This window comes from Mus pahari, chromosome 6 (genome assembly GCF_900095145.1).
Source record: "Mus pahari chromosome 6, PAHARI_EIJ_v1.1, whole genome shotgun sequence".
Classification (NCBI taxonomy): Eukaryota; Metazoa; Chordata; class Mammalia; order Rodentia; family Muridae; genus Mus; species Mus pahari.
The window spans coordinates 85,186,017-85,197,321 of record NC_034595.1 but is presented as its reverse complement, the minus strand read 5'-3'; the positions used below and the strand labels follow the sequence as shown (position 1 = coordinate 85,197,321).

General features: G+C 56.5%; 3 protein-coding genes and 1 long non-coding RNA gene across 4 annotated transcripts; 2 read left to right on the top strand and 2 right to left on the bottom strand.

The window, feature by feature from the left end:
- The first annotated feature begins 711 nt into the window (after positions 1-711).
- Fam110d (family with sequence similarity 110 member D) lies at positions 712-3,682 on the top strand. The gene is made up of 2 exons (XM_021201016.2): positions 712-791; positions 2,561-3,682. Exon 2 carries the CDS (start codon positions 2,647-2,649, stop codon positions 3,460-3,462), a length of 816 nt encoding a protein of 271 aa, XP_021056675.1. The 5' UTR covers positions 712-791; positions 2,561-2,646; the 3' UTR covers positions 3,463-3,682.
- Positions 3,683-4,747: 1,065 nt separating this feature from the next.
- On the bottom strand, positions 4,748-7,718 carry C6H1orf232 (chromosome 6 C1orf232 homolog). The gene is made up of 4 exons (XM_029539488.1): positions 7,635-7,718; positions 6,386-6,469; positions 6,186-6,283; positions 4,748-5,045 (listed from the first exon to the last, which is right to left on the bottom strand). Exons 1-4 carry the CDS (start codon positions 7,716-7,718, stop codon positions 4,748-4,750), a joined length of 564 nt encoding a protein of 187 aa, XP_029395348.1.
- Positions 7,719-8,855: 1,137 nt separating this feature from the next.
- Positions 8,856-10,986, bottom strand: LOC110323458. The gene is made up of 5 exons (XR_003844080.1): positions 10,926-10,986; positions 10,773-10,844; positions 10,323-10,501; positions 9,636-9,831; positions 8,856-9,307 (listed from the first exon to the last, which is right to left on the bottom strand). It is a non-coding gene; the product is annotated as an uncharacterized LOC110323458 (long non-coding RNA).
- Znf593 (zinc finger protein 593) lies at positions 9,138-10,091 on the top strand. The gene is made up of 3 exons (XM_021200684.1): positions 9,138-9,426; positions 9,651-9,713; positions 9,808-10,091. The coding sequence occupies exons 1-3, from the start codon at positions 9,227-9,229 to the stop codon at positions 9,947-9,949; spliced, it is 405 nt and encodes a 134-aa protein (XP_021056343.1). The 5' UTR covers positions 9,138-9,226; the 3' UTR covers positions 9,950-10,091.
- Positions 10,987-11,305: the final 319 nt, after the last annotated feature.

Genomic DNA, 11,305 nt, shown 5'->3' with positions numbered 1-11,305 from the left:
CAGTGTCGGCCTTTGAACTCTGGGCGCTAGGACGTTCACCTGCTGAGAGGGGGTGGGGCTCCTTTAAGGATAGGGCTTCCCCTAGAGATAAATGACGTCAGAGAAGAGTAGGCTGGAGCGTTAGGAGTCCCCAAGTAGGCAGCCAAAGGATGGAGGCTTAGCCCTGGAAGGTCTCTTCCATCACCCCCTTCCCGTTAGCTCCGTTTGCCATCTTTAAGGCTGTACCCCTGAGTTCTTACTTAACCCTCACATTCCCTGCACATCTGCAACACACTGCACCCACCCTTAGGGTTCAGATACTGGGGATCCCCTCTAGGAGCAGGCTTCCACAATAAAACAGGCCTAAACCTGCCAGAGTGGGGAAAAGCAAACTGCATAGAACCTGCTGCCCTCTGTCCTACCTTAGGGCATGGGTACGTCAGAGGGGGCCTGCAGAGCAGAAGGTCTTGTTTGGGGTTTTGTCTCTTCAGCCCAAGTTTACTGTGACTCCATGACAACCATTGAACAGGGCAGGGACTATTTATCTAACCATCTGTAGAGTAAAGTTGCAGGAACACGGCTCAAGGGTCCTCAGCACTAAGATAGGTCAGGTCAGGAAGGAGTTAATTGAGTCTGAGCTCTGGGTCAGGAAGAGTTAACCGAGGGGGTGGAGGCTCTCCGCTTTTCCTGTGGAGAGGCAGGCCAGGCTGCTACCAAAGTTACTCCCTCGTCCCTGTCCCCGCTGTCCCTTCTGCCTTCAGTCTGGGCATACCCAGGGACCACTGCAACTCAGCATCTCGACCCGACGACGAGTGAGTGTACCCAGAGCCCAACACTGGGTGGGAGGGCCACTTGCGATGGATGGGAAGGAGGCTGGTGCCAAGCTACTGAGCCTAGAAGCTCCAGTGTTCAGAGCCAAAGCTGGAGTGGACAGAGTTGGGATTTACTAACTCCAGGGCTGGGAGAGTTTAGGCAGAGGAGCAGAGAGGACAAGACTGGCTACCAGTCTAGGATGGGCTGTCTGTGGTCAAACATCAAAGGCAGCCCTGAAAACAGGGAACAGGCAGGGGACGGTAGACTATTTTGGTCCTTGTGTTTAGGGACTTTTTATAGCCTCTCCGCTCAAGGCTAAAGAGAGGAGGAAAGGACAGAAGCCATCCTTGAGGTCAGACAAGCTCAGTGCCCTCCCGGGACCTTGGAATCTGACCCGTTGCCTAGTATAGTCCCCAAGAGAATAGAGCGGGGCACGGGGAGACCGTCATTGCTGCCTAGGTTTCAACCATTCACACCACGCTAGTCAGATTTACCACCTACTGAAGGGCAGTGCTGAGTAGCTGTATGGAACCTTAACTGCTTGGGTCTGGGACCGCAGTTGCCAGGGTCTCGCTCGAAGGCCTCTGGGATCTGTGGAGGGCACCCCATCTCCACACACCCTTGCCTAGCCTATTCCTTTGTCACCTTCAGATCCAAGGTTCCCTCAGTCCCCAGAACCAGTAAGTCCCTCTCAGCTGTGTGGGAACGGGAAGTCGGAGGGCAGGGGTGGGTGTGTTAAACCATGTGGGTGGCCCTCATTCTGTTAGCGGACAAGGAAACTGTCAGCTCTTGATTTACCTTCCCTCCTGCCCTTTTCCGCAGCACGAGGGAGGTGAAGGAGAAAGGCCAGAGGTCTTTGGATGGGGAGGGGGCAGGGACCCCGAGGGCCAATTTCTGGGTGTGCGAGTTATTCAGAAGAATTGGTGGAGGAAATGGATAAGTGAAACTAGGGGTTCCTGCCCAGTTTTAGAACAAGACCAGAAACTAAACCCCAGAGGGAACCGTTCTGATAGACCAGCGGGGAGTCCAAGCTGATCTAGATCTGCACAGTAAGGCAAGAAATCTAGGTTCCAAGGTGGCACCCTAACTCTCAAAAGGACCCGTTTAAACCCTTGCCTTTCCAGGCCATTGTCCTGGCCTCCGAAATGGAAGTGTGGGGTTGGACCGAATGGTGTTTACAGTTAGGCTTTCTGGGACTCCCCTTGGCAGGGGCATAGAGTGGCTGGCAGTGGAAGACTGATACGGCCCGGGGACCACCTCCCTCTCCTTCCTGAATAGCCCTACTGGGTCTGGGCAAGGAAGCTGGCAGCAGCTCCCAGAGGCTTCTACCCTATGGTTATGTCCCTGACCTCGGTGCTTGGGGGCGGGAAGGGTGGGTCGGCTGCAGTCAGCCTGTGGCTGGGGAGCCTCCTTGTCTTGGGTTTGAAGCTACACTCTTGGGAAGAGGTATTTTTTCCGGTTAAGGCCGATTTCGGGAATCGGTCTAGGACCCCGCCTGATTTTCCTTTCCAAGTGTCCTGCTTGCTTGTCTTGTGTGCATGGCTCAGAGGCCAGATAGGGATGTTCTCAAAAGGGCATAGATGCCCCCTCCCCAAGAACCACCCAATGCTCTAAAGGATTGGGAGGGAGGTTCTATCTTCTGCTCCTTGGGCATGGCACCAGTTGGTGGGGGAGGGGTGATTGGCTGATCCTCTACCCAGGAATGCCTGCGGGAAAGGAACAGAAACAGCCTCCTACTCTCTTCCAGACAATTTCTCTGTCCCTACAGAAACTCCAGAGAATTGCTCGCTGCTCCTCAGCTACCTGTGCGTCCTTAACTGTGTATGGAGCCCTGACCTGCCCAGCTCCGTTAAGATGCTGCTGTCCTCGCCCACTACACCATCGAGGGGACGAACCCCCAGCGCCGTGGAGAGGCTGGAGGCCGACAAAGCCAAGTACGTCAAGACGCACCAGGTGATTGTACGTCGTCAGGAGCCAGCCCTGCGCGGGGGACCAGGACCGCTGACGCCACACCCCTGCAATGAGTTGGGGGCCTCTGCATCGCCCAGAACGCCTGGGCCTGCCCGCCGGGGTAGCGGCAGGCGACAGCCAAGACCTGACTCCCTTATCTTCTACCGCCAGAAGAGGGACTGCAAGGCTTCGGTGAACAAAGAGAACGCCAAGGGCCAGGGGCTAGTACGACGCCTTTTCCTGGGTGCCACCCGGGACGCTGCCCCGAGCAGCCCGGCACCTACGGAGAGACCTGGGGCTCCCGCGGGGTGGGCTGGGTCCCCGGATACACCGGAGGCGACAGGAAAGCGCGCAGTGTGTCCCACGTGCTCGCTGCCACTGTCGGAGAAGGAGCGATTTTTCAACTACTGCGGCTTGGAGCGCGCGCTGGTGGAGGTGCTGGGCGCCGAGCGCTTCTCTCCGCAGAGCTGGGGCGCAGAGCACGGTCCGCAGGTCGCATCGTCGCCGCCGCCCGGCTCCGGGGACACCAGCGATTGGACATCCAGCGACAGGGACGCGGGTAGCCCGGACTGTGCGGGCGGCGGCGGCGGCTCGGAGGCGGCGGGGTCGGCGCGGGACGGACGCCCCACGGTGTCGGTGGTGGAACGCAACGCGCGCGTCATCCAGTGGTTGTACGGCTGCCAGCGCGCGCGCGCCCCGCCGCGCGAGTCCGAGGTGTGACCACCACCAGACGGGAAGACAGCTCCCGGAGAGCTAGCCTCGTCCGTGAACAAATCCTTTCCCTAGATCTCAGGTTCCCAGATCTGCACGCTGAGCAGGCGGGACCACAGACAGGGGCCAAGGGAGGACTGTGGAAACGGGTAGAGTGGCCACGTGGCCTCTCTAGATGCTAAATGTGAGCAGTGATGGACTTGGGGTGAGAGATGAGCGAACTACTGAATAAAGCTAAAATGTTATTTAATAAAAGGACCATGAGTTTGGCTTAGCGGACAGATGTTGAGGGGAAAGGAGAACTGGTTTGCGTGGCTGAGTGCGTGGGTTTTGAGCGTGTGTTCCAGGCTGAATGCGTGAGCTTGGCCAAGCAGGGCCTTTGACTGTTATTAAAGGAGGTAGAGAACAGCGTTCTGGAGAAGCTGTAATGCCTGTGGCAAACGTGCCTGGAATATAGAAAGTGCTCAATACACGGCAGCGTTGCTTAAATTACCCAGAATTTCCAGAGCTTTGCACCCCATCCCCGCCCTCCCAGAGTCCCGAGGTGAGAAAGGCTGAGACTTGGAGGATCTGTGATGGAAATCAGTAAAACTGGGGCACCTTTAGGTCAGGGAACCTCCTGCCACTACTGTCTGTGTGTGTGTGTGCCAGTCAGCCTCGCCCTGTTGAACCACTGGGGGCTGAACACAGGACTTCATGCAGATGGAAGCCCTCCACCAACCAAGCTATATGCCCAGCAGGGTTTCTTTTCCCCTGGCGACACAAAGTCGCGGGCTTTCCTCACAGATTCCGGTCGAAGCCTTTGTTCAAGATTATCCTCCCTCAGCTCTGATTTCCTTCCCCAACCCTGCATTCTTCTCCAGGAAACTGTCCCAAAATTCCCCATGTCCTTTGAGCTCCCCCTGTTCTGTGCCTCAACAAAACTTTGTATGGGACCCGCCGCTGGTAGAGGTCCTTGTTGGTCCAGCATTTTCGTGCATTTCGATTTCGCGTTATGCCGTTGGGCCACCAGCAGGGTTTGCTGAATGAAATGAAGCTGGACAGGGACGTGGAGTCTGCCCTCTAGGGCTTTCTGGAAAGTCGCACCTTAAATCCTGTCAACTGGAGCGCCTTGGCACATGTGTCAGTAAAGAAGGTGAAGTACCCTTTAGCCAGACACCCACCCACCCACGAGGTCGCCCTCCTAAAAGTAGCTTTTCCTGTTGTCTGAAAAAAATTACGCAGTTACACTGAATGTCAATCCAGACGATTTTATGGGAGGTAGGGAAGAGAGGGCACCAGCGAGGCGGGCCAGCTAGTCGCCCTTGGGCGCGGCCTTCACCCTCATCTCTGCCAGTTTGTGGGTGAGGAAACCCCACTTGAAGCCTGCCGCTGGATCCGCCTCCCGTGTCTCGGGGCACTCGGTGGCCTCCTCGGCAGGCTTGTCCTGGGGCTCCGGGTCCCTCTCCGCGGTGGTCTCCACGCCACGCAGCATGGACGTCGCCGCCTGCTGCTGCTGCTGCCACCTGCTGGCGAAAGCGTCCCAGAATCCTGGTCCGCGCGGCTCGGTCTCAGTGGTGGCCGCCTGCGAGGAAGGGGGCGCAGCCAGCGGGCTGACGGAGAGACAGCGGGTCAGCAGGATGGCCCAGGGTCCCAGAGAGGGGCGGTGGACAGAAGGAAAGACAAGCAGCGAGGCCAAGGGAGTCGGGGCAAAGTCAGGGCCTGGAAAGCAAAGGGAGGGGAAGGGGGAGGGTGACAGGATCAGGAGAAGAGGTGAGAGGGCTGGGCAGAGGAGAACTGGGGTCCCAGAGTCGGATGGGGCGGTCAGGAGTTTGAAGAGGTGACTCTGGTGCAGAGAGAATAGGTCAACAAGCCAGATCTGGAAAGCCAGAGAGGGTCCCTGAGAGAAGAAGTGAGAGTGTTGGGGTGGGCTTGCTTGTCCTATAGGAGGGAACCCCCGATGTGGGGAGAAAGCCAAGTGGTTAGACTCTAGGATTGAGAGAAAGGAATTTGGTACGAGGAGAAAGTGGAAGAAATCCTGGCATAGATGCTTAGAAGAGGGGTTGGGGGAGTCGATGCGGGGTGGGGGGAGGGCTGTCAAGGAGGGGTGATAAAGCTTGAAGAAGGAGCCTTGCCTCTGGAAAAGTCCTCAGAGAACTGGGACTGGAAGTTGGGGGAGGGGTGGGCAGGACCCCCGAGGCAAGACTAATGGATGGGTGTCCTAGGGAAGAAGGGAGTGTGGCGGATGGGTGCGCAGGACTGAAAGAAGGCAGATGGGCTGTGTGTGAGAGAGAGAGAAACCAAAGCCAGTCGGACATGAACCCCTGAGTCTGTTCCCAATATCAAAGACCTTATCAAGCAATTCGTTCCAAACTGGTGCGCCCTGGGCTCCTCTGGGATCCTCAGGCCTCCACGGGCACCAAGAGAACCAGAAGAAGGGGAATCTATGATGGTGACAAGCTGCTTTGGGAGATGACGGCTTATCATCTAGACCACCCTTCATCGAAAGCACCCAGAAACGTCTTCTCTGCTATTCTGGGTTCTAGGGAGATGGCTGTCCACAGGAAGAGGGAGGAGCCACCCATAAGGACTTCCCTTTACCTCAGTCCCAGGAGATCTAACCCCATCTCCTACACAGACCTGCTGTATCAACCCGGGGGCTAAAGCTCTACAAGATTAGGACAGAGGGAATCATCTTGGCAGAAGAGAGATCCTAGGACCCTTCCAGCCCCGCCCCCTAAGGACACACATACTGATCAGCGCAGGGCTCTGGTGGCAGCAGTTTGTCCTCATCTTCCTTGTTAAACAGAGATGACATCGTCAGCCAGCCTTTCACCCCAACCCCCTGAACCTGGGAGGAGAGAACCGGGAGTCAGGGATGGACCAACCTCTGGGGCTTCACCACAGCCTCTGTCAGGCTTCCAAGGCTTGAACGGAAGACTGTCAGACTCACCCTGCGGGCCAGCTGTGACATGGGGTTGAACGTCTCCTCCGTGGGTTCTGCTGTCTCAGACTCCACCAATGCGGGGCTCTCCCTCTGAGACACAAGACACCCCCCCCAGCATGAGAGGAGCCCCATTGCTAACCAGCGTGCACACACTAGGCAGTCTATGTACCATATATGTCTATGGACCCAGTCTGTGCACCCTGCATCGCCACTAGAGCCCACGGGAATGCCCGCAGGTACACATCATGCCTCTGCTCGCATACGCAGGACTGCATGGTAAATCTCTGCAGATACCCTTGAGCACTTACATCTGCCCACTCCCAAACACATCTGAACGAACTCAAAACCTCGGACAAGGGCACACTCAAAACCTCGGACAACGGCACACTATGTGTGCTACTACAGACACACATGCGTCTTTGTGGCTAGACCTCTCCCCCTGTATTACACACGGGTGTGCATTCCTGTGTTTTCTCCTGCAGGAAGCTGGCTAAACAGAGACCTATGCACAATCCTCCAACTGTCTCTACCAACCAAACATACCCCCTGGAAACGCCCACATGAAAGCATGCAGGCACAGAATCCTGCTCAAAACACACTTCCATGGAAACTCACTAAATCCAGTCCATATCTGCACCGGACCGTCCACAGAGACACTAAGTGTAGCATTCTCTTGCTGACACCTCCATAGAAAGCCAGCCTTGGACACCCACCTGTCCAGTCATAGGTTTATCCACCCCCCTTGCCGGGGCTAGTCCCTGCCCCTTGCCACATCTACTTGTGTAACCGCCATTTACTACAACTTCTAGACGTAAATGGTCTTAGCTTCAAAGTCCTCTCTGCCCTCGCCCTCACAACCAAGTACAGCCTTGATCAGGTGCTGCTTCTGTGGTCCGCGTGAGAGCCACTCCCTACTTCCATAAACAGGAGCTCACTACTCTCCAGGCAAGGGATCCCACTTTTGTTTAGCTGTGTCCACTAGAAAGCTGTATAAAGCATAACATACTTTTGTGTTTACTGCCAGTTGGCGTTGGAACGATCTTTATCGCATGGCAGCTCATGAGATCCTTGGAGTCAGCGACTGCTTCCCTCGTGGCCCTAGCTCTCCCTCATTTTCTTGAACATCTCTGTCATTGCGCTGTGCTGTTCAGAATCCCACCTACAATGGTCTTCTTCCCCAGCCGATTTAATGCTCTCCACACTCCCTACCTTGGCTGTCTGTCTGTCTGTCCTAGAAAATACGGACGGTACCCACCTCCTCTGCCAAGTCCTCTTCAGGCTCTCCACTCAGCGTCTGTAGCACTTTGGACTTGTAAGTTTTCCAAAAGGCTTGGTTCATGGCTGCAGGGGAAAGGGGCCTGGCACCCAGGCACAGGTGGCTGGTAGCTCAGTGGGCACCAGTGGCTGTGGTTCCAGAAACTTGGAAGAACCAAGGAGCCTGTCCCCCGGATCCGGTGACTTCATGAAAGATGAATCAGTCTCCGCAGCTGGCACGGTGCCAGGCAGGTAAACCTGATCCCACTGATTCTGAGGTTGGGGCAGGCTTGTGCCATTTCAGCCCCAAGTCTTGACCCAAATTGGGCAAAGTTAATAAAGTCAGCTTTTTGGAGAGTCCATTTTCCTGCCTGCAGTTGGGAATACTGATGGCAGTTCAATAGCTGTAGAAAAAGTTTTCCACTCAAAGTCTTGAGTCCAGGAGCCATACCTATGCATCCTGTGATCACTGCCATTCTAGCTGAGCCCTCATCAGGGTCCCACCCTATGTCTCCCCAGTCCTCATGAGCTGGAGTCTGAAGATCCCAGGCCTCCGGTCAGCACCCTGGGCTTCCATTTCACTGCGGGTCTGACCTAGAAACCTGTTTTCCCCAGGGATGCACATGCCTCACTCCCTGTTTCCTGGCAACTGGTTCCAAAGAGCCAGAACTCTGAATTATTGCTGAGGTCCTCTGCCCCCATATAGTAGAGCTGGCTCTGGCTAGCCTGAGAGGCACCAGGCCAAGATGAGCAAAGGCACCATTTCTTGGTCATTTTCCCTTTCCTGCCAGTCCTCCCCACGAGCCTGGACATACAGAAAGAAAGCAAAGCTGGGGGGGGGGCTTCTAGGGACATTTCCTCCTGGGCTAGGGATGTGGCGCCCCACCCCAAACTCCTCTCTTAGACCGCCTGTCTGGATTATATGAAGCCCTGGACACCAATCCCAGTTCTGAAACCAAGCAAACAAGCAACCAACCAACTCAGACAAAAAGCTCTTTTTGTAGAAAGAGCTGAGCACTCTTTAAGGACAGACCCCTTAGGTGGTCGATTCTTTGTGAAACAATTTTCCGCTTTTTGCCCCAGCAATTTGCTTGAGAGTGGGGGAGGGGGAACAGAGGAGAGATGTAAAATGAAACGCCAGTGGGGGGTGGGTGAGGGGAACCAGGCTCTTTGTTAGAACCTAGGGGTATCTCTGGGTGACCCATCCATGATTCCACACTAATTCTCATTTATGAAGTAATTTATTCATGGCACAAGCATCAGTGCCGTCCAGAGACGTTAAAAGCATCCCCTACCACTGAAATTCGGGGTGTGGAAACCGGCAAGTGATGATGGGGCGGGCAGAAGAGTGGGACGGGCTCCCCCAGGCCCGCTCACGCCCCGCCAGAGCTCAGTCACTATCATCGACGACCACCTGGGGACGCTCAAACGGTCAACCCGGCCGTGACGTCATCAGAGGCAGTCGGTCCAATCCCGCTCCGCCCCCGGGCGGGCCTCTCGTGACGTCACTAGGCGGCCCGGAAGCGCCAACACGTGTGGGGCTTCTCCGACTCCCTGTTTCTCGGTTTTGTGTGTGCGTGTGTCTCTCTGATCATGGGTCGCTCTCGGCGGACCGGCGCGCACCGAGCACATTCCTTAGCCCGCCAGATGAAGGCCAAGAAGNGGCGGCCGGATCTGGATGAGATTCATCGCGAGCTGAGGCCGCAGGGGCTCCCGCGGCCCAAGCCCGAGCGGGACGCAGAGCCCGACCCGGACCTGCCAGGGGGCGGCCTGCACCGCTGTCTGGCTTGCGCGTGAGTCCAGCCTGGGGAGGAGCAGGGTCTGAGGGACCAGCCAGGGGCAGCGAGGTCCGGGCCGCGAGCCGCTAGCAGGGTCTGTCTTGGGATCCGTGGGTCAACCCGCCTCTCATCACTTCGGGCTCAGAATCGGATGTCCGGGAACGAGCTAGGGCCAGGGAGGTAGGCATACCCGAGAGACCTCACCCCTTCACTCTTTCCCTCACCCTACATCCCTGCAGGAGGTACTTCATCGATTCAGCCAACCTGAAAACCCACTTCCGATCCAAAGACCACAAGAAAAGGTACGAGGGGGTCAGTAGAGGACTGGTGGACGGGTGCCATGCGGGAAGATTTTGCACTCGGTGAGCTCCGATCTCCTACTCTTCTTTCTCCCAGGCTGAAGCAGCTGAGTGTCGAACCCTACAGTCAGGAAGAGGCTGAGAGGGCAGCAGGCATGGGCTCGTATGTGCAACCCCAGCGGCTGGGCGTGCCCACGGAAGTGTCCACTGATATCCCGGAGATGGACACGTCCACCTGAGTGGCCTAAGGATGCAGGGCAGAGGAACTGCCCATGGGCAGTGTGGTTCATCGGNCAGGCTGATCGTGTGTATTTTGGATTTCCGGTTTGCGGAGATACTCTCTTCTGGATGTTCTGCCCAAAATAAAGGACCTGGACAAGAGGGCGCACCTCCNATACTAACTTCCCTTACCCAGGGGTTTCTGGGCCAAGATGTCTACTCCCTACTAGGTGCNGCTTTGGAATGGGTNTCCTCCGCCTGCTTCTTTGAATCTGGGCTGGAGTCTAGCTAGGTACAGCATAAAACTGGGGAATAGGATCCAGCGATGGCCNAGATTAACCCCCAAGGGGAAAAAGTGGGGTTCGGATATTGCAGCCTCCTCCCCTGAATCACCTCCAAGCCTGGGTGAGAGGCGACCTGCCTCGTCACGGGGCCTGCGATGGCTGCCGCTGCTTCACCATCTTCCATACAGCATAGCAGGAGCCACCTAACCCGAGGACAGCCATCAAGGTAGCCACCATCCCAACCAGCGGACTCCGGGGCTCTGCCTTCAGCTCCCCAGCCACCTGCATCTGGGAAAGCACAGAGGGTGCATGTGAAGGGTCAACTGAGGCTTCTAGGCAGGAAGAGGGGGATAAGGTGGTGCAGCTGGGTAAAGAAGATGCGGCCGCCATTTCTGCCCCAGGGAGATTCCACCCCAATCCTTCTCGCCTCACTGCCCATCTGGGTCCCGGCTAGTCAGGCAGCAGGGAACGTGACAGCCTGACTGTTGGGGGATGTCGTTGGGGGGTTCGGGGGGGAAGAGGTCAGTAGTGCTGGAAGCCAGTATTTAGATTTCCTTACCTGTAGCACCCGGAAGTAGCCAGGAGTCAGGCGTCGAAATCTCATAGTGGGGGCACTGTCCTCCCTGTTGGCCTGTGAAATGGGAACAGAAATGAAGTCNAGGTGTCGCCCAGGGTACCAAGAAGTGGACACCAGAGCTTAGGGGTCCCTGACCTATTTGCNTGGGCACTGTGTGCTCAAGAGGATTTTCACAGATGCTGGCTTACCCAAGTCTGGCAGGGGGCGGGGCGGCTGGATCTTTAAATCTGGTCCCTTCCCCCATGCCTGCTGCTGCCTTGCCANCCTTAGGAGCAGCTGTCAGGAGAGATCAGCATCAGGCCTGAGTATCAGCTCCTCCCCCATTTACCAGAGAGGCCAGGCCAGGCATGTAGGCCAAGCCTTGGCTGACAGTGCCCAGGAGTGCGGGCATCCATCAGGTACTGGGCAGCNTTCCTCAGCCCTGGTCTGGACCGGATGTGAGCATTCTGCAAAAGAGGCCATATGGCTTGTTAGCCGCTTGGCCATTGGGGTTCTGTAAATTCAACTACCTTGGT

Excerpts from the sequence above, each read along its gene's own strand:
- Fam110d (XM_021201016.2), top strand. The coding sequence starts at position 2,647 with ATGCTGCTGTCCTCGCCCACTACACCATCGAGGGGACGAACCCCCAGC.
- C6H1orf232 (XM_029539488.1), bottom strand. The coding sequence starts at position 7,718 with ATGAACCAAGCCTTTTGGAAAACTTACAAGTCCAAAGTGCTACAGACG. Across the intron at positions 6,284-6,385 it reads TGTCACAGCTGGCCCGCAGG|GTTCAGGGGGTTGGGGTGAA; the intron begins GTGAGTCTGACA and ends CTCTCCTCCCAG. Across the intron at positions 5,046-6,185 it reads CCAGAGCCCTGCGCTGATCA|CCCGCTGGCTGCGCCCCCTT; the intron begins GTATGTGTGTCC and ends TCTCTCCGTCAG.